This window comes from Platichthys flesus, chromosome 10, assembly GCF_949316205.1.
Source record: "Platichthys flesus chromosome 10, fPlaFle2.1, whole genome shotgun sequence".
Lineage (NCBI taxonomy): Eukaryota > Metazoa > Chordata > Actinopteri > Pleuronectiformes > Pleuronectidae > Platichthys > Platichthys flesus.
Window position 1 is genome coordinate 17,809,356 of NC_084954.1, and position 20,597 is coordinate 17,829,952.

General features: G+C 40.3%; 1 protein-coding gene across 1 annotated transcript; it reads left to right on the forward strand.

The window, feature by feature from the left end:
* Nucleotides 1–516: 516 nt before the first annotated feature.
* On the forward strand, nt 517–19,481 carry nol10 (nucleolar protein 10; the record flags this gene model as incomplete). Its single annotated transcript, XM_062397422.1, has 21 exons — nt 517–673; nt 1,370–1,415; nt 1,509–1,607; nt 1,695–1,772; nt 1,859–1,896; nt 3,408–3,544; nt 3,661–3,726; nt 3,870–3,930; nt 4,760–4,845; nt 5,857–5,935; nt 7,060–7,209; nt 7,703–7,769; nt 9,026–9,078; nt 12,503–12,629; nt 16,169–16,248; nt 16,415–16,513; nt 16,671–16,763; nt 17,110–17,286; nt 17,708–18,018; nt 18,306–18,408; nt 19,290–19,481. Coding segments are annotated over exons 1-21 (2,208 nt in total), but the record flags the coding sequence as incomplete, so codon positions are not given.
* Nucleotides 19,482–20,597: the final 1,116 nt, after the last annotated feature.

Here is a 20,597-nt window from a genome sequence, read left to right on the forward strand (position 1 = left end):
CTGTTAAACACTTCAAACACACAGATTTTAAACCATTCGGGTGCAACTCTATTTATAGTCTTGATGAGAGAGTTTGCACTGTACAACAGATCCTTGATGTATATGAAGAAGAAAAAGACCAAAATAACCTTTGCATTACTAGAAGCCCTTTAACCATGACATTTGTATTTTGGTTAATTAATCTTCTTCTGTGTATTTAAGTTATATCGTTGAGTGCTCCGTTCTATTTAGCGCTTATGACACTATTGAGCTTCCATATCGTATTGTACATTTAATAAAAGAGTAGCTTAGCAGCTCGGTTGACCTGGCAATATAGAAATATAATAAGGCGATACTGTTCACTTGTAGCTCTACAATTTGAAGATATATTATCTAATTTATACACAGATTATTTTAGAAATAATTTCCTTAACTCTTAAACTAAAACATAACAGCGAAGAGGAAGAGGAACGTGTGCTGTGAGTTTTGTTTCCACCCGGACACGTATGCAAAAACACACCTCCACTTCCTGTTTTTACGCCGTGGTAACAACGTGTGTCCAGTCCGGTTCACCACGGTGCAGTGAGAGTGTGAGGGAGTGAGTCCGGAGCCGCTGTCACCGGCCATCATGCAGATATCAAGTGTGAACGACGTGAAGATTTATAACTTGAGTCACGGGAAGTCTCTTCCTGAGGTAAGAAACAACCTGACTCAATCCATGAAGTTTAACTTTAGCTAACACGCTAACAGCGCTAACGAGCCCGGCGAACGTGCCAAGAGCAGCCCTAACATAACGTTTGGAGGAAAATAACACTGTTAACATTAACACACCTAGCTAATGTAACGTTTCATGTAACTGTAGAAACTCGTGTATGTGTCTGTTCATCATTTGATATTCCTCAGTTCAGCCTCCATCCCTCAATATGTACATTCATATCACAAAATGCTGCAAAAGTAATAGAATTGACCTAAACAAGAATAAACGACACACATATTAGAGATGTGAGCACTGCTGTTGTCAAGCATTGTTTTTATTATGGATTGCCTCAGTGTTTACACAGGTGTCATTCCACACAAACTATCGATATCTCTTTATACTGCTGCACATATACAGTATACATCCTCTCGCAATCAACATGTAGCACTGCTCTTTACCCATTTCTCTACAAATAATATCTCCATCTTATCCGGATACTTTGTGTAATTTCAGTACCTTTCCTTGCATGATTTTATCTGAGTTTCCTTATCTTTCTATCTGCAATCATTTTATATAATATCGCTCTTGCTATGTCCCACATTTATCTGATGTTTATATGGTATATCTACTTCTTTATAACCTTTTTAACTGATGCTTCTTTACGAGCTTAACAGAGTATCTTCTTTAATGCAGTGGCTTTCAGATCGCAAGAAAAGACAGCTACAAAAGAACGATGCAGGTAAGTTCAGAATTACACACAGGCTCATTTCCCCCCCCAAAATGCACATAATTATTTTGGACTTAATTTTGTATTCATCGTTTCTTTTCCCAGACATCCAGCGCAGGATCGAGCTCATCCAGGACTTTGAGATGCCCACAGTGTGCAACTCCATAAAAGTGTCGAGAGACGGGCAGTTCATCCTGGCAGTTGGTGAGATCAGCTGTGGATAAAATGTTCCAATCATGGCGGTCATTTCATTATTTTATTTTATTTGACTTTTTTATTTGTTGATATCAGGCACTTACAAGCCCAGGGTTCGCTGTTACGACACCTATCATCTGTCCCTGAAATTCGAACGCTGTCTGGATTCCGAAGGTAAGTCAGGAGACGTGACCACTTGTTCACTGGCTTTCATGTCACTAATGACTAACTTTAACAAGCTTCTTTTTTCTCCCTCAAAGTTTTGGCCTTTGACATCCTTTCTGATGACTACTCTAAGGTGAGCCATCAGTGTCCTGCTGCCCAAACACTTAAAAACAATGCTGTTAGACTTGCTGGTTTTATACATGATCTGTGTATAGCTGCTTTCAGACATGCGCTGATCCCCAGACATTCTCTGAGAGGCTCTAAGTAAGAGGCTAAATGACCATGTGAGAGCCTCCGCGCTTTCTGCAGAGTTTCTCCACCAAATCCACTTGTGAAAACAGATTCACCAAGAGCCAGTAGGCGTGTTTATGTTTCTTACACGTGACGGACACAAAAGTCAGTAAGCCTCAAAGACAAATACACGTGATCTCTGCAGCAGAATTGATTTGTCATGTCCTTCCTCTTTATATATGCATATACTTAAATGAAGTTTGACTAATTTGTAACATCATGAGAAGACAGACATCAAAATCAGCCATTTGAGGATCCCTAATTGTAAAATTAGGACTTTTGTTGTTAGCCACATATTGATTACTTTCACTGGCCTCTTTATTAGGTACAACCTGTACAATCTAATGATATACAATTAAACAACCTTTCCATATCTTTACCAAGCACCTATTACACAGCTTTGGTGACAATGTTGAAAATGTATAGATTCAGAAATATATCTATTGCCGAGGTAAAGGTGCTGATGTGCTGGACAACCATACTTTTAGAGGTGTCATCATTTTTGTTAGCCTTACAATTTCTATATCCACCAGTGGAACCTGCCTCTTGGGAAATAGTTGTTTGCTTTTTCCTGTGGTAGAGTGGATTAAGCTTTCTTTCTGCAACTGTAAAAGTGACCTGCAGTAATTGAACCACATTAAGTTAAGACTGGGACTCATTCCACAGAACCTTGAACTGGAGAGTCAGTTCTCAATGCTGTGAACGTGCTCTTGTCACGACTGACAACGTCACTTATCTTAATGTGTCCCAGCCGCCGATGCTACAGGGCGCTGGAGCACCTCCATAGGCCCTTAACCATCATAACGAGTATTAAGAGGTACAAGCCACAGAAAGACACAGATTTCTGGAATTAGCAGTTACATATATTACAATATATTACTATCTATGACATCAATGCTAAATTATACAATATATAACTTACATCATAGGCGTCATCAACGTGGACCTCCTGGCAACAAAATATATGTTTACCAAGTGAATTGTCTATTATAATCTTACCAATGTTCCCAGTCCAGCTATATTCACTTCCACAGAGAAAACTGTCCTTGCGTACTGTGATTCCACAGCCCACTTCAGTGAGCACTATTTACAATCAACAGCCAGAGTTACCAACATATTAGAAATATAAAAAGTTCTCTTTTAGGGATATTCTGGTAAAATCTGTGAAATCCTTGTAGTGTCAACATTTATAGAACAGTTAGGGCTTTAACTTACTTATTAATCCTGTCATGTGAAAATATTTGTATGTCTGTAAGTTAAACCAAACTCCATGAAATCCCTTGTGTTATTCAGCATTTTTGATGAACCTTACTTTTAAAGTCATTCTGTGATGTTTGCTGTGTGTCTGTGCAGTTGGTGTTTTTGCATGCTGACCGTTACGTAGAGCTCCACTCTCAGCACGGACAATACTACAAGACGCGTATTCCAAAGTTCGGACGAGACTTTTCTTACCACTACCCTTCCTGTGACCTCTTCTTTGTGGGGACAAGGTGACTACGTAATTGAATGATGGACGTTGAGGGCCTCTGTCATTCTTCATTCAAAATGTATCTTGAGCATGTCCTATAAAAAAGCATGTTTGTGACACCGTACTCTTCTTTTACAGTTCAGAGGTGTTCAGGCTGAATCTGGAACAAGGGCGCTTTCTCAACTCACTCCAGACGGATGCTGTGTAAGTATTACCATGGGTAGTATGTGGCTGTTGATGTGTGCAATGATATGCATATGATCCAATAATAGCAGTTGGACAGAAATATTTAGCTGTGATCGCTCTCTGATGTTCATGATGCCTCTTTTTCTTGACTTCTCCACCAGGGAGAACAATGTGTGTGACATCAACCCCGTTCATCATTTGCTTGCCACAGGGACGTCAGAGGTACGTGCCATGGCAGAATGTGTTTGAAGTGATGCACCACTTATTAGTAGACTCAAGTCAAACAGTCTTGGCTGTTTCTTGCTAATTGCATTTGAGACTAGGTCAAGCAAATACTGCTGCCACAGTCCCCTTAAATCCAAACTATCTTTATAGTTCAGGACACATAATGTTATTTTTGCAACACATTTGTGGTTCTTACACACACACAGCAGCTGGTTCCAGATTTTAATTTTGATATGCACCAGATTGCACACACTCATAAATATCACTTCCTTAAATATTATTTTCTTTAAAAAAAAAACAAGATGAATGAATTACTCCCTGGAAAACACCTAACCCCAAAGCGGGGCCAATGACCTATACTACAGCCAGCCACCAGGACGCGATCAAGATGTTTTGGCTTAATTTTAGGAAGCAGTCATGTCCTTCATCTGTGTATATAGTCTATGGTCTGACAGCCTGCTTGTGTAAAAACTTTAGACTTCCATTTTATTATATACATTGTACTATATACATACTGTAAATTTCATATTAAATTCAACTATTTCAGACCATCACCTGGGACTTTTCATCAGGAAAGCAGCTCGTAATGTTCCAGCAGTTACATACTGCACTTCTAAGGCCTCCAGGGGGCACTGTGGCAGTTAATGACTGGCCAGTCTCCCTTATATAACTTTCTGTACCATCATAGTCATTTTGAAGATGTTATTCTAAGTGATTAAATCTACCAAGTGTTGCTTTGAATTCTATCGCAGTCAGTTTTGGGAAGCCTTGAGCTGTAAGGTAAAAAACCACAGATAACTTACTGTTTCATCTGTTGGGTCACCAGGGAAGGGTGGAATGCTGGGACCCTCGTGTGCGGAACAGAGTGGGCATACTGGACTGTGCCCTGAGCAGCCTCACTGAGGGAACAGAGTAAGTGCCAAGCTGTCGCATTGACATGTCGAATGGTTTCAGCTGAAATCAGCCTGACTACATGTAATAACTATTTGCATATATATTGATCGGACACCATAGATTAATCATTATCCTGTCGTCCTGTTTACCGAGCTGGTTACACATACTCTTGGCCAAATGCTTAATATTTATCCAAGAGCAATTATTGTTAACAGAGCCAGGGAGTCAATATAATTTATTATATTGGTTGTATGTGTGGTCTATTTTATTCATGGTTTATTTATTGAGGATATTAAAATATTTTTAATTCTAATTCAAATGTCAGACTCAATATTCTTAAGAATTGAATGTTCATTGCTCTTTGAAAGGGTGTACTTGCAGGATTATGATCTAATATTTTAATCTTTTTCCAGTGGTTTGAAAATAATAGTACTTATCACAATAATATCTGGGACATTGGATATTGTCCAACAAAATTAGTTATCATGACAGGCCTTCCTTCATATTTTAAATAATGCACCAAGTGAGCGGTTTCCTTTCACAGATTACAGTTTAAATTCTCTGATAATTTCTATCATATCCTAGCAAAATTGGTATTGTACACTGAAATATGGATAATAAAGATAATGAATCGAATCCCGACCTTGTGAGTCGTTGGTCCCAGCCCTAATCAGCATTTAATTAGAGTAAAAGTGCAAAATAGCCATTTCAGAATAATATATGACAGGATTCTTGGTACAAGGGAGGATTTAATGTGATGTCCGAGTCGCCCTACATGTGGAAACAGTGGAGCTCCTGATTAGAATAAAAATAAGTTAGTCCGGAGCCCTGCTGTATCTGAGCTGCATGAGAACACTAAGTGCAAGCTCTGCATCATTTTGGTGTAGTGTGGAAATATCCAGCTCTTCTCTGATCCCAGTCGGTTTATTTTCCTGTCTCCGCAAAGCTACATTTTCTCTGCCATTATAACTTGTGTTTGCTTCTGTGTCTCACCTTGACTTTTATCATTCTGATGTTTTTTCTCAACAGAGTTCAAGGTTTGCCTTCAATCAGTGCTCTGAAGTTTAATGGCTCCCTCACCATGGCAGTCGGCACCAGCACAGGACAGGTCAGCTGAAACTCTTATGATATCCTACTTTTTTCTCCATCCATCCACTTTGTTTTGGTGTTAAAAATTCTAATCAGTGTTCAACACAAGCTTTTCATGGTGGCAAAAATCAGTCTCAGGCTCTTTAACTTCCAGTTTCTACGTTTACGCTTGTCTTTCACACCACTATTTAGGGTGCCTAACGGCGATGTTTGGAAATGTTGCTGATAACATTTGAGGTGGAAAAATCAGGACTGCGTTAATTCTGAACAGGCATCATCTCAGATGTTTGGGGGAAATGATGCAGTCACAAAGCACTGCTAACACTTGAACTGCTTTCAGACATGAACTGAACTCCAAATATCCTCAAATTATCCGGACGCAAATGGCCGAGTCAGAGGCTCCGGACTTTCTCCACAATATTTCCTGCCAGCACTCTTAGTAAAAGCTCCAGATAATGTTCGAATGATTCCATGTGAGAACACAGCAGGAGATCTTCTGGAGCCTTCACTCCGGGCAAGTGGACACATAATTATCTCTGGCTGTGTTCTTCATATATGACAGGTACAAACTCCACAGTTCATGTCTGAAAATGGTTTTAATGTCAGTAAGATATCCACCTCATCCTCTGTCCAAGAAAGGAATTCCCTGCTCTTAACTTTTCACAAATGTCGTTTCTCATTCGCACAATTTTCTTTATGTGTGTTCGTAAGTATACTTCTGATTAAAAGCTTGTCTGGACGGAGACCGCTTTAGATTTGATGGATATTTTAAACTGAAGACATATTTGTATGAATGTAACCCCAGTATCAGAGATCTGTGGCTACATTGTTAGCTTCCCCTCTGTTTGATGCCATTGCAAACCCTCAGCTGCCTGCCTGGTTGGAAATTCCACTTCTTCCCCATTTGTTAACTTGTTATAAATATACTGAAGTGAGCCAGACTCTCCTACGATTTGAAAGTTCGCATAAAAGCTTTTTGGAATGAAAATGTTCAGCCAGGTGACGTTAAATCTGCTGGGGTAATTTAGCTTTAACTTTTAACTTTTATTGAGTTAGAGTTTGGTGGAATCTTTTATTCTCTTGGAATACAATACATTTCTGAATGTCGTTGGTGTTATCCCTCCCCTGTGCTGTCTTCTGAAGGTTCTGCTGTACGACCTGCGCTCCAACCAACCGCTGCTGGTTAAAGACCACTTCTACAACCTGCCAATCAAGGCGCTCAACTTCCACGATCAGCTCGACCTGGTTGTGTCTGCTGACTCCAAGATTATAAAATTCTGGAACAAAGACAACGTAAGACCTGACTTGTGCTGCACATGAATGATGATGAAGTGTGTGACGTTTTCTTTTCATGTTTTAATATTAGAAGCTTTTAGCATCCTTTCACTATTATGATAATATATACAAATCAGTTCTTCTTCCTAGTGTTTTTATGCCATAATTATGACATGTGAGTATCGTAGGTCAAAGTTCACCAAAGTTGAACTTCACATGATGTTACGCTGTGATTTCCTTCACCACAGAAAGGAAATGTTTTAGATTAGTTAGCCTCATCACAGAGGAAGACATAGGGAATGTATATGCACACTTGATAATCTGTTCGTATATCCGATTGCAATATTGAATATTGAATGTTGTCACTCATCAGAGACTCTTCATCATGCAGGCTTTGCTTATGTGTATTTTCAAAAGTAGAACACAAACAAAACAGGACTGTCTCATTATCTGTCTTGACTCTTTCTGACACCATTCATCATCTCTTACCTATTCTGTCTGTCCTCCACAGGGCAAGGTGTTCTCCTCCATACAGCCTCAGGCCAACATTAATGATGTGTGCATGTACCCTAATTCAGGTGAGAATGACTTCAGCAACATCACTGGGTAAGATAAAGCTAACTGGTCCCGATGTAGAGAAACTACCAGAGCAAAAACGTAAGAACGGGTTCATCAAAATTTAACTTTAAAATGATACCAAGTAAAATAATGAGATAATAATACTAAAACATTATATAAAATATATTTAGATACGAATATAAATAAAAAAAATAATGATATATTTATTAAATCGGTCATCATTACACAATGTTCAATAAGTCTAAACAAAGTCTAAACAATTTTATATAGCGACTGAAAAGGTTCAGGCAGGAGCAAATGCTTATATATTCTGGTACAAAACAAGAATTGAGCTACTCCATAAAAATTCAACGAAAAAATCCTTCACACTTGGATCCCTTTAATAGCGTTGTAAATCAATCTCTTTTTTTTTTTAAACATAAGAGAATAACACATTTCTAAGGTTATATTGGCATTTTTCAACAATTTCACCCCAACAATAGAGACAGAACACATTTTGAGCACATAATTTCCGCTCGTATCATATTTGCTCTCTTGTATTGAAAAAATACATATTCTTGGAATTACTTTGATTTTATGTTGAGCATTATTGGCATTTTGTATAATATGATAAATTATAAAATTTCATAGAATGAGAATTGCAAGATTTATTCAAATCATTGCTTTAAAAACCACAAGATGGTCAAAATATGTTCATTGAGAACTATTTCAGATTTGCATCCTTGTCACAACCTCTAGCTTTCCTGCAGCTCTCCTCAACCAACGGGTGGCGTTGTCCCACAGTCGGGTACGCACACGTGTTTGACTGCTGTTTAATCTTGTAGGTCACTTCATGCCAGAATACACAGGATAAAAAACTGAGGGTGACATTCACATTTAAGTCATTGTTTAGTTTTAGATAAGGGATTTTTTAAAAGCATTTTCCTCCTTTAGAATGTTATAGAGGAATGAAGTAAAGACAATTCCTGAAATTAAAAATCATCTTGTTTTTTCCTTTTCTACCTTTCAGTTGCCTATCAAGACACGTGTTGAGAATATATGTACAACTATTTTGGTTGTAAATTTCATACACTTAACTATCTCAAACATCTAAAACAGAAATAACGTGTCAAATGGGGGTCCGGGTTCTAGTTTGTGTCAGTTAAATGGTCCATGAAGTGCAAAAGTTGGTGGCACTGGTTTATACCAGATATGATCTCCATTAATATTTTCTCTTTGCTCTTTGTGTTGCGTTTATCCTCCATGTCATTGACAGGTATGCTCTTCACTGCCAATGAAGATCCCAAGATGAACACCTTCTACATCCCGGTAAGTACGTAGGCTTTTACATTCCCTAACCATGAAGTCAACAGGCGCTCGGATATCAGGCTTATATCTGAAAAAAAAGCCATGTGGAGCAATAAATTATATTAGCTGTCTGAACAAGCCCCGGTGACTCAGCCGATCTTCATGGACATGTGGGAGTTAACAAAACAGGGTGTGGGCTGTCAAGTTTCTGTCAGTTATCTGATACTGTCAAAGCTGCTGCATGATATATAAGGGCTGTTGTCGTCAGCATTTTGTGCTCGACTTTGAACTCAGTATTTCAGCCTGTTCTGAGCAATCTACTCAGTCCACAGAGTGAGTATGATGATGATGTCACGCTGTGTCACACACTGGGGACAAAGTCAAAAGAATCTGGCCTCCAGCACCTTGTCATTGTTTAGCTTCATCCATGAGCCTATACCTGATACCTCTAAGCTTTTATACACAGATAGTTTGTGTTGTGACAGGGGGTAACGTCTGAGCGTAGGACGTTAGACACATGAATATCCACATAAATGCCTGGTTCCACAAAAATGCCTGAATGTACACCCTGACATTTCGAATGACTTAATACTAAGAGGCCAGGCGGAGAAAGTCTGCAGAGACTACGAAGCATCTCACTTAACTCTTTCTGCAACTCACAAACAAAAGGTTCCTGTTTACACAGGCACATGCACGGTTAGTGTACATAATTGTCCATGTGATATGTGTTTTCAGGTTTTATAGCATGGACAGGGATTAAAACTGATACAGAGCTAAAACGCTCATGTGGACAGAGTTCGCTTTAGTTTGGATGAAAAGGCCGTAGTACGGATGTAGCTTGAAACATTTAGTAAAGTTAATTGCAGTCTGTCAAATGGGATAAAACAAAGGCCTGAATAATCGTCTGTAGCCCCCTTGATGAAACAAAGGTCCTGAGGTTGGTAGTATTTTTTTTTTTATGGAAAAATCCACTACAGGTCAATGATTTGATATAATGGTCAAAGACCATCAATGAATTTGTAGATCAGCCGGTATTTCTAAGATTAGACTCTACAGGAGAAGAAAGTAAACCAATACTTTGAGTACCTGGGGAAGCTGTCATGAATCAATAATGAGGACCAAAGTCGAATTTGCATTTAGTTTGAAAAAATCCTTTCTTTGGCACCCAGTCCTTTATAATCAGGCTCATTGAGTCTAAGAGCGAGCACAGAAATCTGAGAGCTGAAGTTTCACATGCACACAGAAGCAGTCAGGGCGCTAGGAAATGGACTCAAACTGAAGCACAAGACATTTGTGCTGGAAAATATATATCTGTTTGCAGACAAAGTTCTGAAAAGGAACTGAGAAAATGTGTACATGAGCAGAGGCTGTTTAACAGGGAGAGGAGGGGTTTAAGGGACAGATTTACTCAATATGAAAGTGTAAGGACGTACTGCTCTCAAAATGACAGTCCATAAACACTCCAAAGAGTGTCTGTACTCTTCTTGACTCTGATGGACAGGTCTGTTGTCAATGTTGTCACAGCTACTGCATGATGGGCAAAGGCTGTTGTAATCATCATTTTGTGCTCCGACTTTGAACTCAGTATTTCAGCCTGTTCTTTGCAATCTACTCAGTCCACAGAGATGATAATATCCCGCTGTGTCACACACTGGGGACAAAGTCAAAAGAATCCGGCCACCCGCACCTTGTCATTGTTTAGCTTCAACAATGAGCCGATACCTGATACCTCTAAGCTTTCCTAAACAGATAGTCTGTGTTGTGTCAGGAGGTGACTTCTGAGCGTAGGACGTTAGACACATGAATATCAACATAAATGCCTGGTTCCACAAACATGTCTGAATGTACATCCTAATAAGGAGTTTTTTCAGGGGGATTATTTCCAGAGATCATATTCTATTAAATATAAAGTGTCTGCTTTTAACATTTATTATCATCATTGTCATTTTTGTTAACGGCAGTTCAGCTTGCTCTTGAGAATCCAAAATGTTAAAGTGACCTCACCTGTTGGCTCAAAGTTGGGTGAAGCTCCAATCGGTTTGCAGAACCACGAACGAGATCAAATCATTTGTTGTTGCTGTTGTCGTGATTGACAACATCACTTATGTTGATGATTCCCTGCCGCCGCTGCCACAGAGCATCGCCTTTTTATTCAAATGTCATCAATATTAAATGTGGTCCGTGTCCGAATCACACCAAATTCAACATTGCAATTCTTTGAGCCCTGAATAATAGAACGGTTTGCGAGAGGCATGTTCCACAGCCAGAAAGACAGAGATCTTTTGGAATTAGATAGAAGATAATTTAAGGGGTTAATCCCAGACATCCCGATAAGGGACAAATAACACATGGTACTCATGGTATGTGGCTCACTTTATTGTAACAGTGCTTACTCCACCTGTAACCTCCCCACAGTTTTTAGAGAATGCTTCAGTAACAGGACACATCAGTACATATCCATATTGTTTATACTAATAAATGTCTATTTCAACACCTAACAACCAACATCAAACTATAACCTCTGTAATGCAATATCTCAATCTTAGAGAATGAATCTCTATTATAATATTATAATGAAAAATCATGTTAGAAGCTACTGATAGTATTGAATGGAAGACAGACTTCGATAAGCCGAAAGGCACTGGCCACGCCTCGTCACACCTGATGTGCCCATGGGTTTTTACCTCTTTATATACAGTCTATGGTTTTAACCAGCTCAACAACAAATTGATTATACCTCCTCAGTATTTTTCATTTGAATGATTTAATAATGGATTTAAATGTGAAATTATCCAGTAATTTACAAAGATCTCAAAGAGACACATAATTGTGTAGTGCTCTGTATTTGTATTTTTCTGCTGTGTATTATCGTGCTGATCTTATAAGAACCCCACGCGATCTCCACAGCGGAGGTAATGTGTCACTCCCTGCTTCGCCCGGCTACTCCCCCTCTCGCCTGATCTGTTTTCAGACATGATAAAACCTGCAGAGAGTTGGTTTTAGGGCTGTGACAAACAATCCTTTTCTTTATTGATTAATCGGTCTTGGTTTATCAATGAACTGTTTAAAATATCAGAAAGTTGATAATAGCTTACTTGATCCAAACAGAGAGACAAAAAAAAGATATTAACTTAAATATTGCTTAGTACAAAGAATAGAAGCAGATGGTCAGAGTGGACAAGCTGTAACGAGAGACTGGAATTTTGTTTAAACTAGTTTAATGATTAATACATTTTCAGAATGTTAACTATAACTTCCTGTTAACCGCTCTGTATGAGATTGTGACACGGTCATAATGAAATTCCTGGTTTGGTGATTATATACGGCTGTGTTTCTAAACATGAGCATATGCGGATTTACAGCACACAGTGTTTCCCTAAGTACACGACAGGTTTATTACTTACTCAGTATTCTAAATCTTGTGTGTGTGTGTGTGTGTGTTTAGGCTCTGGGCCCTGCACCTCGGTGGTGCTCCTTCCTCGACAACCTGACAGAGGAGCTGGAGGAGAGTCCAGAGAGCACAGTGTACGATGACTACAAGTTTGTCACCCGCAAGGACCTGGATAATCTGGGTGAGACCTTGCTGCCTCCATTTCTCATCACTGCATGAACAACAAACAGCTTTACAGTATCAGTTTAATATTTTCTAAAGGCAATGCATGCAGACAAGGTCAAATTCTGAGAATTGGTTACAGAGTAAACCTGCAGTCTCGCTTTCACAACAGCAACAAATCCTCCCCATTATTCAGGCGAGAGGTGGTGTAGCAGACAGTGGCAGGAGGTGCCATTTTAACTCTGATGCAGACATCCCATGATTTTGTTTATACAACACAGAAACACGACAGTCTTCTTCTGTGTCCTCTATGTTTAATCGCTTTTTTACTTGCTCGTTGAGAATCCGGTGGGGGATCCCCCTGGATTTCTAATGACTTAATACTAAGAGGCCAGGCGCAGAAAGTCTGCAGAGACTGCGGAGCATCTCACTTAGCTCTTTCTGCAACTCACAAACAAAAGGTTCCTGTTTACACAGGCATGTGCACGGTTAGTGTACATAATTGTTCATGTGATATGTGTTTCCGGTTTTATGGCATGGACAGGGATTAAAACTTATACAGAGCCAAAACGCTCATGTGAACAGAGATCACTTTAGTTTGGATGAAAAGGCCGTAGTACGGATGTAGCTTGAAACATTTAGTAAAGTTAATTGCAGTCGGTCAAATGGGATAAAACAAAGGCCTGAATAATCGTCTGTAGCCCCCTTGATGAATCAAAGGTCCTGAGGTTAGCAGTATTTATTAAATGGAAAAATCCACTACAGGTCAATGATTTGATATAATGGTCAAAGACCATCACTGATTTTGTATATCACCTGGTTTTTCTAAGAATAGACTCTACAGGAGAAGAAAGTCAACCAATACATTGAGTACATGGGGAAGCTGTCATGAATCAATAATGAGGACCAAAGTCATCAGGCTCATTGAGTCTAAGAGCGAGCGCAGAAATCTGAGAGCTGAAATTTCACATGCGCACAGAAGCAGTCAGGGCGCTAGGATATGGACTCAAACTGAAGCACAAGACCTTTGTGCTGGAAAATATATATCTGATTGCAGATAAAGTTCTGAAAGAGACGTGGAAATGTGTACATGAGCAGAGGCTGTTAAAGGGGGGGGGGGGGAGAACTTTGACTAAATCTGAAAAGAAGTAATGCTCTCAAAATGAAAGTTCATACATATTCCCAAGATAAGGAGAAAGTCCATATTCTTATTGACTCTGATGGTCTGTTCTCCATGTGTGTTAGAGAAATAGAGCAAGAGCAGGCCAGCTCTGTGATAGAATAAGATTTTACTTGTGTGAAAATAAAACTGGAAAATTAACATGTGGCGCAGTTTTGATATGAAATAAATAAATCAATGGGAAACACCAAGAAGTGTAAAATATTTTTGGTTCGTTATGTAACTGTAGCATGTCAGACGTCATTCGAGTAGGCGGCCCTGCAATGTGGCCCCGGCACAGACAGCTAAAAGAATTTGGCCACATGTCGCAGACCACCTCCGAATGGTTGATCGAATCTCAAACGTTTCCTCAATGTGTCTCTGGTGCTTTCATACCTGAACTGAAAGCTGCCGAATTGTGATCAGATCAGGACACGTATCTAAAAAACAGGCGTAGACATGACTCTGGTGAACGACTGAGAGGCTTGTGGGGGATGGAGAAAGAAGGGACGGGGGAGTGGACACTTGAAGGGTTGAATGAACATTGGAATGCAGGATCAGCACTAGAGAGATCAAATAACAAGAAGCAGAAAGGTGGTTGGCTAATGTGGAATAAATGGAGAGGAGGGGGCCGGCAGGGGGGCGGGGGGCAGCGGTGTTGATTTACAGGAGCTGCGTATCGTCAGCCCGGTCTATCTGGTGTAAGTTCCTGGGAAAAGTAACTTACTCCACTCTCTCTGTCCCCGGTTTAACTTCATGCACCTACACTCTGGCAAATATATATTTTTATATAGTCACCACAACTGCAGTTTCAGTACACAGTGTGTGACCTCACTAACCCAGTTTTTCTCAGTACTCAACACATTTTCTCAGAACTGATTTGTATATTATTGATGCTATAGGTCAGGGGTTCTCAAACTTTTGAAAGCTGGGCCCCTTTAAAGCTGGTTAGGGGTAGTTGGGGCCCCCCTATCCCCCCGCCGCCCGCCACCGCCGCCCTCACCTACACCACCATATATATATAGATAGATAGATAGATAGTATATTGTTATTGATAGGCCTGACATGTCGAGGTTAGGCTATTGTTATTGTTAGGCCCATACAGACAATTATTATTACTATTTTACTATTTCCGCCCCCCACTTTGAGAACTACTGCTATAGGTCAATGAAGCTGGTTTGCCTCTACTATTTGCATTCATAGACTAAATGCTGGTGAAATATTTGACAAAGTGTAACTCCTCATTGATTAAACTAATACTAGTTTCACATACTTTAAGGGCCATAAGTATGTGGACAGTCACACAATTTTTTATAATATTGCCTCACTGCACCATCACAATTTATTTAGTTGTAGATGTGGTTGAAGTTAAGATTCAACTTTGATTCAAGGGGGTTGAACACAAAGACTATCACTTATGTTTACAAATTACAGCCATTATTGTACACAATCCCTCAATTTCCAGAGGCCCACTAGCAATTGCACAATTAGTTCAGGTTCTTGGCCACGTTTGAACTTTTCCCTCATAATTTTATCTTAATTCAAGCAAATAAAAGCTCTTAACTTGATTAGCTGTTGTCAGATTTGCAGTACAACAGCTAATCTAACAACAGCTGTTACTTTCAGGAGCTGGTAATGGGAACCCTCAGAGAAATGTAGATGCAAATTAATGGCACCACGATACACTGAAAAAAGACAAATTGCAGGGACTCAAGTATTTAACAATTTCATACATTCTTAAAAATACATAAAGCACTGCTAGCTCAGCAACAAAAGGCCTGGAAGAGCATGTAAGACTACTAAAGATAAAGATAGAGAACAATCCCAACCTGGTCAGAGTATCACTGTCAGAAAATAGAATCTGGAGACACCTTTATAAATGTAAATATAAAGTGTTCAACATAAACTGGGAACCACTGGTTAAGAATGAAGAGCATGATCAGATCGCCTGCAAACCTCTGAAAAAGATCACCCAAGAATTAAGATTCTTTGCCAGTGGGATTCGTCTGTGAAAAAATCACTGAAATATCGCTAAATGATTCAATCTTGACCCTTAGACTTAAACACCAAAACTAGTGGTTTTATGCAGGTTTTCTTTAAAATCTGGAAAAAAGAGGCAATGGACTCCATTCCTATTTCCAGTAGAGGAGTCGTCGTCCGGAGTCGATAAAAACCTGTGTCTACTGACGACTCATTTGAGCCGAGAGGGAATGTCGGATGTATTCATTCCCATTGCAGACAAAAGCCAGATGTTAGTGGGTGACAGTCGATTCTTTGACCAGCGGTAGATGGGCAGAGCATCATTGCCCCCATAGAGCTATACTGCTAGCACAATTCAAACTGATCTATCTCTGCTTCATATTAATTTACTCATCTTTCTGTTTATTACTTTGTGTCAGGTTTGTCTCATCTGGTGGGATCATCTCTCCTGAGAGCCTACATGCATGGCTATTTCATGGACATAAGGCTTTATCACAAGGTACGGTGTTAATGCTGTATTAATGTTTCTTTTACATATCATGTCTATTTAGCTGGGTTGTGGAGTTCAGGCTGAACAGACAAAACTTACTGTAAAAGTGTTGTTGTTGTTATTGTGGAAGCGAAATGTTCCATTTTCACAGTTTTGCTGTTTGGTTTTGCCGCAGGTCAAAAGCATGGCTAATCCTTTTGCATATGAGGAGTATCGCAAGGATAAGATCCGCCAGAAGATTGACGAGTCCAGGACTCAGAGAGTGCAGGTTACGGTGAGTGTATTTTTCATTTCCAAAGTGAAAAACAAATAACCTCTCGTGACTGTTTGATGTCAGTAAAAACTTGCTTCATAATTCAAACTATTTCGATTGTGTTTCCAGCTTCCTGTGTGTTTTTAATGAAATAGTCAACTGTCTCTGACCCAAACAGAAGCTGCCCAAGGTGAACAAGGATCTGGCTCTCAAGCTGATGGAGGAGGGTGATGACCAAGCAGAGCTGGCTTCTAGGAAAAAGAAGGGCAAGGTAAGATAACTGAGGTTGCAACTACAGAAATCAAAATGTTTATGCGTTTGTGTCTGTTTGTGCTTAATTGATAAGATGCTGTCTCCATCACAATAAAACTGTAATGCATTTATGTTTATCGTGCACAGTTTGGCACCTTCATAAAAGTGTGATCTTTGTGTTTATAAAATGGGACTCAGTTTAAGCTTTTATCAAAGAAAATGAATGAAGTTAAGCTTTCTGTACCTCATGAGCTGCATGTATTTCCTACCACAGCATCTATTAAAAAACTTTGCAATCTCTGTATCTTTTCTTTTAATGCATTCGTCCTAACCCATTCCATCATTTCAACTTCTCAAAACTACAGACTATCCCCAGCATCCTGGGCGACGACCGCTTCAAGATGATGTTCGAAAACCCTGAGTACCAGGTAGACGAGCAGAGCGAGGAGTTCCGCCTGCTCAACCCCATCGTCTCCAAGGTCGGACTGAAGAGGAAGAAGAAGCTGCGTCTACTGGCTCAGCAGGCTGCAGATTCCGAACAGGTAATATTCTCAGCACAGGTACCACTTGTGATGTTTGACTCTAGGATTTTTAGAAATGAGAAGTATGAGTATGTGAACACTTTTTGAACTGCTTCTATGTGACAAAGGAAGGAAGTCTTGTGAGGGGTTTTAATTAGTTTGGGCTGGAGGCAAGTGGCATAATAACTAAATCGTGGCTTTCCACATTCACTTCTTTGACTGGAAGTAGAGTATTAAGTGTGATACCATCTTGCGGTGCTCCATAATCCTTCCAGACACAGTCATCTGTTTCTGTCTTGTTCACAAGCCTCTGGGAGCGTGCTACGTTAGTCATACTGTGTTTTCTAGACACGATTTGGGATGAATAGTCAGGCCTGTGTCTAGAGCCCTGAAAGAATATTGTAATATCTCAATAAATGTTTTATTTTATGTCTTTGTCCAGGCGGCTGACAACGAGGATGAGCCCGAGGGGCGAGCAAGTTCCGAGGAGGAGAGCTCAGACGATGACAAGAGCTGGGTGGAGGAGGTGAGGGAGCAGCGGAGGTTGCTGTGGCAGGAGGGCCGAGACCGCCGGCGGCAGGAGAGGAAGGATGCTGACCGCAACACCGTCTTGCTGAGGGAACAGAAAGGAGGAGAGAAAACCTCTAACATGGCCGAGGGCAAGAAGACAAATCAGCCTCAGTTTTATCAAATCAAAGCCGGCGAGGAGTTCAGAAGTTTTAACGACATGGCCCGCAAGCAGAAACTACAGAAGTACGTCTTTGGAAATGTATTAAATGGAACTCTTACACAAGTGCTGGTTTATTGTTTACTTTAGGGTCTGCAGCTGTTGATGGCCGATGTTCACTTTATTTTGTATCGTGGTTAAAGAAGCTTTGAGCTGCAGGTTTTTCTGAAAGAATACATTTACACACTTATAGAAATAATATTCATAGCAGTTTTAACAGCTGTAGGTTAGCACATTATAGAACCTAATTCTGACTGTGTCCCTGGATGTATACTGTGCGTTATGTGGCATTAACATGTGCATGTTCTTGCAGGGCTTCACTGGAGGACCGTCTGAAGCTGGAGGAAAATTCTGGAACCAGCAACGTGATCGACGCTGCAGTTGGCAGCAAACAGTTAACCTTCACTCTCAAAAAGGTAAACAGCTCACATGTGTTCTGTCGCTTGATTGTTCAAAGCAAAAGACAACACGCTCACTTCCAGTAAAAAATCATCAGTGACGGATCAACAAAAGAAAATCTGCACCAATATTAGCTCCTGTTAAAGGGCATTTCGAGCACAAGGCTCTTCCTCAGACTCATCCGGAGACAAAGGAAGTCAAATAAATCCCTTAACAGATGGATTTTCTCCTTTTCTCCAAAGCGATGAAGAACAACAACACGTCAGGTCACTAACTGCTTTAAAACCAACTGATGTCCAAATTGTCCAAGGCAACTCTATTTGTCCTCCATGATAAATTCAATAAAAAGTTAAGCCTTGGCTAAAGTGGCCTTTATCCTCGTTCCCATAACAAGCCAAAACAGCATGATAAAAATATTCCAAGGTGGAGTCATGTCAGCAATTCAACAGGAAGAGCAGAATATGACAGTAACTGCCATGATATAAAGGCACAACAATCTAATTGAACTGTATAGGATAAGTTCTCACTACAGTTCAGAAACAGAATAGTAAAGAGCATAAAACCTCTAAATACCTATAAATCTGCACTGAACCCACAATATGCAAGTATTATGCTAGAAAATATTTATATATAAGTCTAAGTGAACTTTCATTGCACTCTGTCATTATAAAAAACTCCAATTAGGGCCTAGACCCTGACGGTGCAACTACCCTATTGCTTTGGCTTTAATTATATTTGTATTAAATACATTTTTTGTAAATGTTGTATTTAACAACTGTTGATTTGAGTAGGTTATGGTTGTCCACCTGAATGTGCCTCTTCCTCTGATCTTGTCTGGAAGTCATCAGTCTACAGCAGAGGTAACGATAAGCATAAATAATTCTGTCCTCCTCTGCAGTCGGAGCAGCAGAGGAAGCAGCTGCAGGCGGAGCGGGAACACCACGAGGAGAGGAAGAAGCTGCGGCGCTCGGCAGGACACCTGAGCAGTGACCGGGGAAGAGGCTGGGGCGGCGGCAGAGGAAGAGGAGGAGTAGGGGGAAGAGGAGGAGGAGGATGGGGAAGAGGGGGAAGAGGAGGAGGAGGGGGGAGAGGACGAGGAGTGGGGGGAAGAGGGGGAAGAGGGGGAAGAGGAAGAGGCCACTACTGAGGCGGGAAATATAGTCCACTGTCTGGATGGACAACAGAGGCATTCCTTGCAAAAGCCCTCAATTCAAATCAAAGTTAAGTAGTTTCAGCTCTGAGTTGTGTTCAAGAAAACCACTCTTATGCTCTATGGACATATGGAGACATTGTGCATAAAGCTGAGACAGACAATGATGAACGGGTGAGATTGTCTTGCTTCTGGGTGGGCTGAGCCATGTGTTTAGCACATTTAAAAAGATTAGCGATGTGTCTGCCTTTGTACATATAATTCTTATGCCATTATCCAAAAGTACCTTGACTGCATATTTTTGGAGCAGGGTGGACCCAGGAGGAGTCAAAAACACGAAGAGCTGAAAGGACTTGACTTGACCTGCCTTGTCTGAGGCCTCTAGTTTCTTACTACTGCTCCTCAGTGGAGCCTATTATTTCATTTTAAAGGATTGGAGAAAAGATCTGTCTAATTATAATTGTGTTATTATTGTATTTTGTTGAGCCAACAATGTATTTGCAATTGGCACATTGATCTTCTGCTTTTTTAATTGTTGAAAATTAAAATGTGCCAGAATGATGTCAAATGTTTTATTACTCAGTCTCAGTAGAGAATGTTTCCTTTGCAGCAGATTACAAGCGACTTGTGTCAGAAGTAAGGGAGAGGAGGAAACAAATGTGAATGAGTTTTTTTTTTTTTTCCAAGCCAACAACTGCAGTTCTTGGAAGAGGGACTGCTTGGGTGTCTTTCCCATCCCCCAATGTGCTGATGCTGTGCAAACCCCCTCTGCTCCTGCATTGGCCCGTCTCAAATGCGAGGGAGGTGCGTTGCGGCGCTCAGCATGCCAAACCGGCTCCCAGGCTAATTTGATGTCCCCTTGCTATTTCAGCGTGACCCATCACTTGGTTTTTGTGACCGTATGAACAACACATCTCTGAGGAGGGGTTTAACATATTAGAAACATATAGCTTTGCTGCAAGAGTCTAGCATGCTATCAGCACTGTTAGCCTTAAAATGAAAGTACACTGTTATGGGAAAAAAGGCTTACTTTCTTCCGTGCAGAGAGGTAGATGG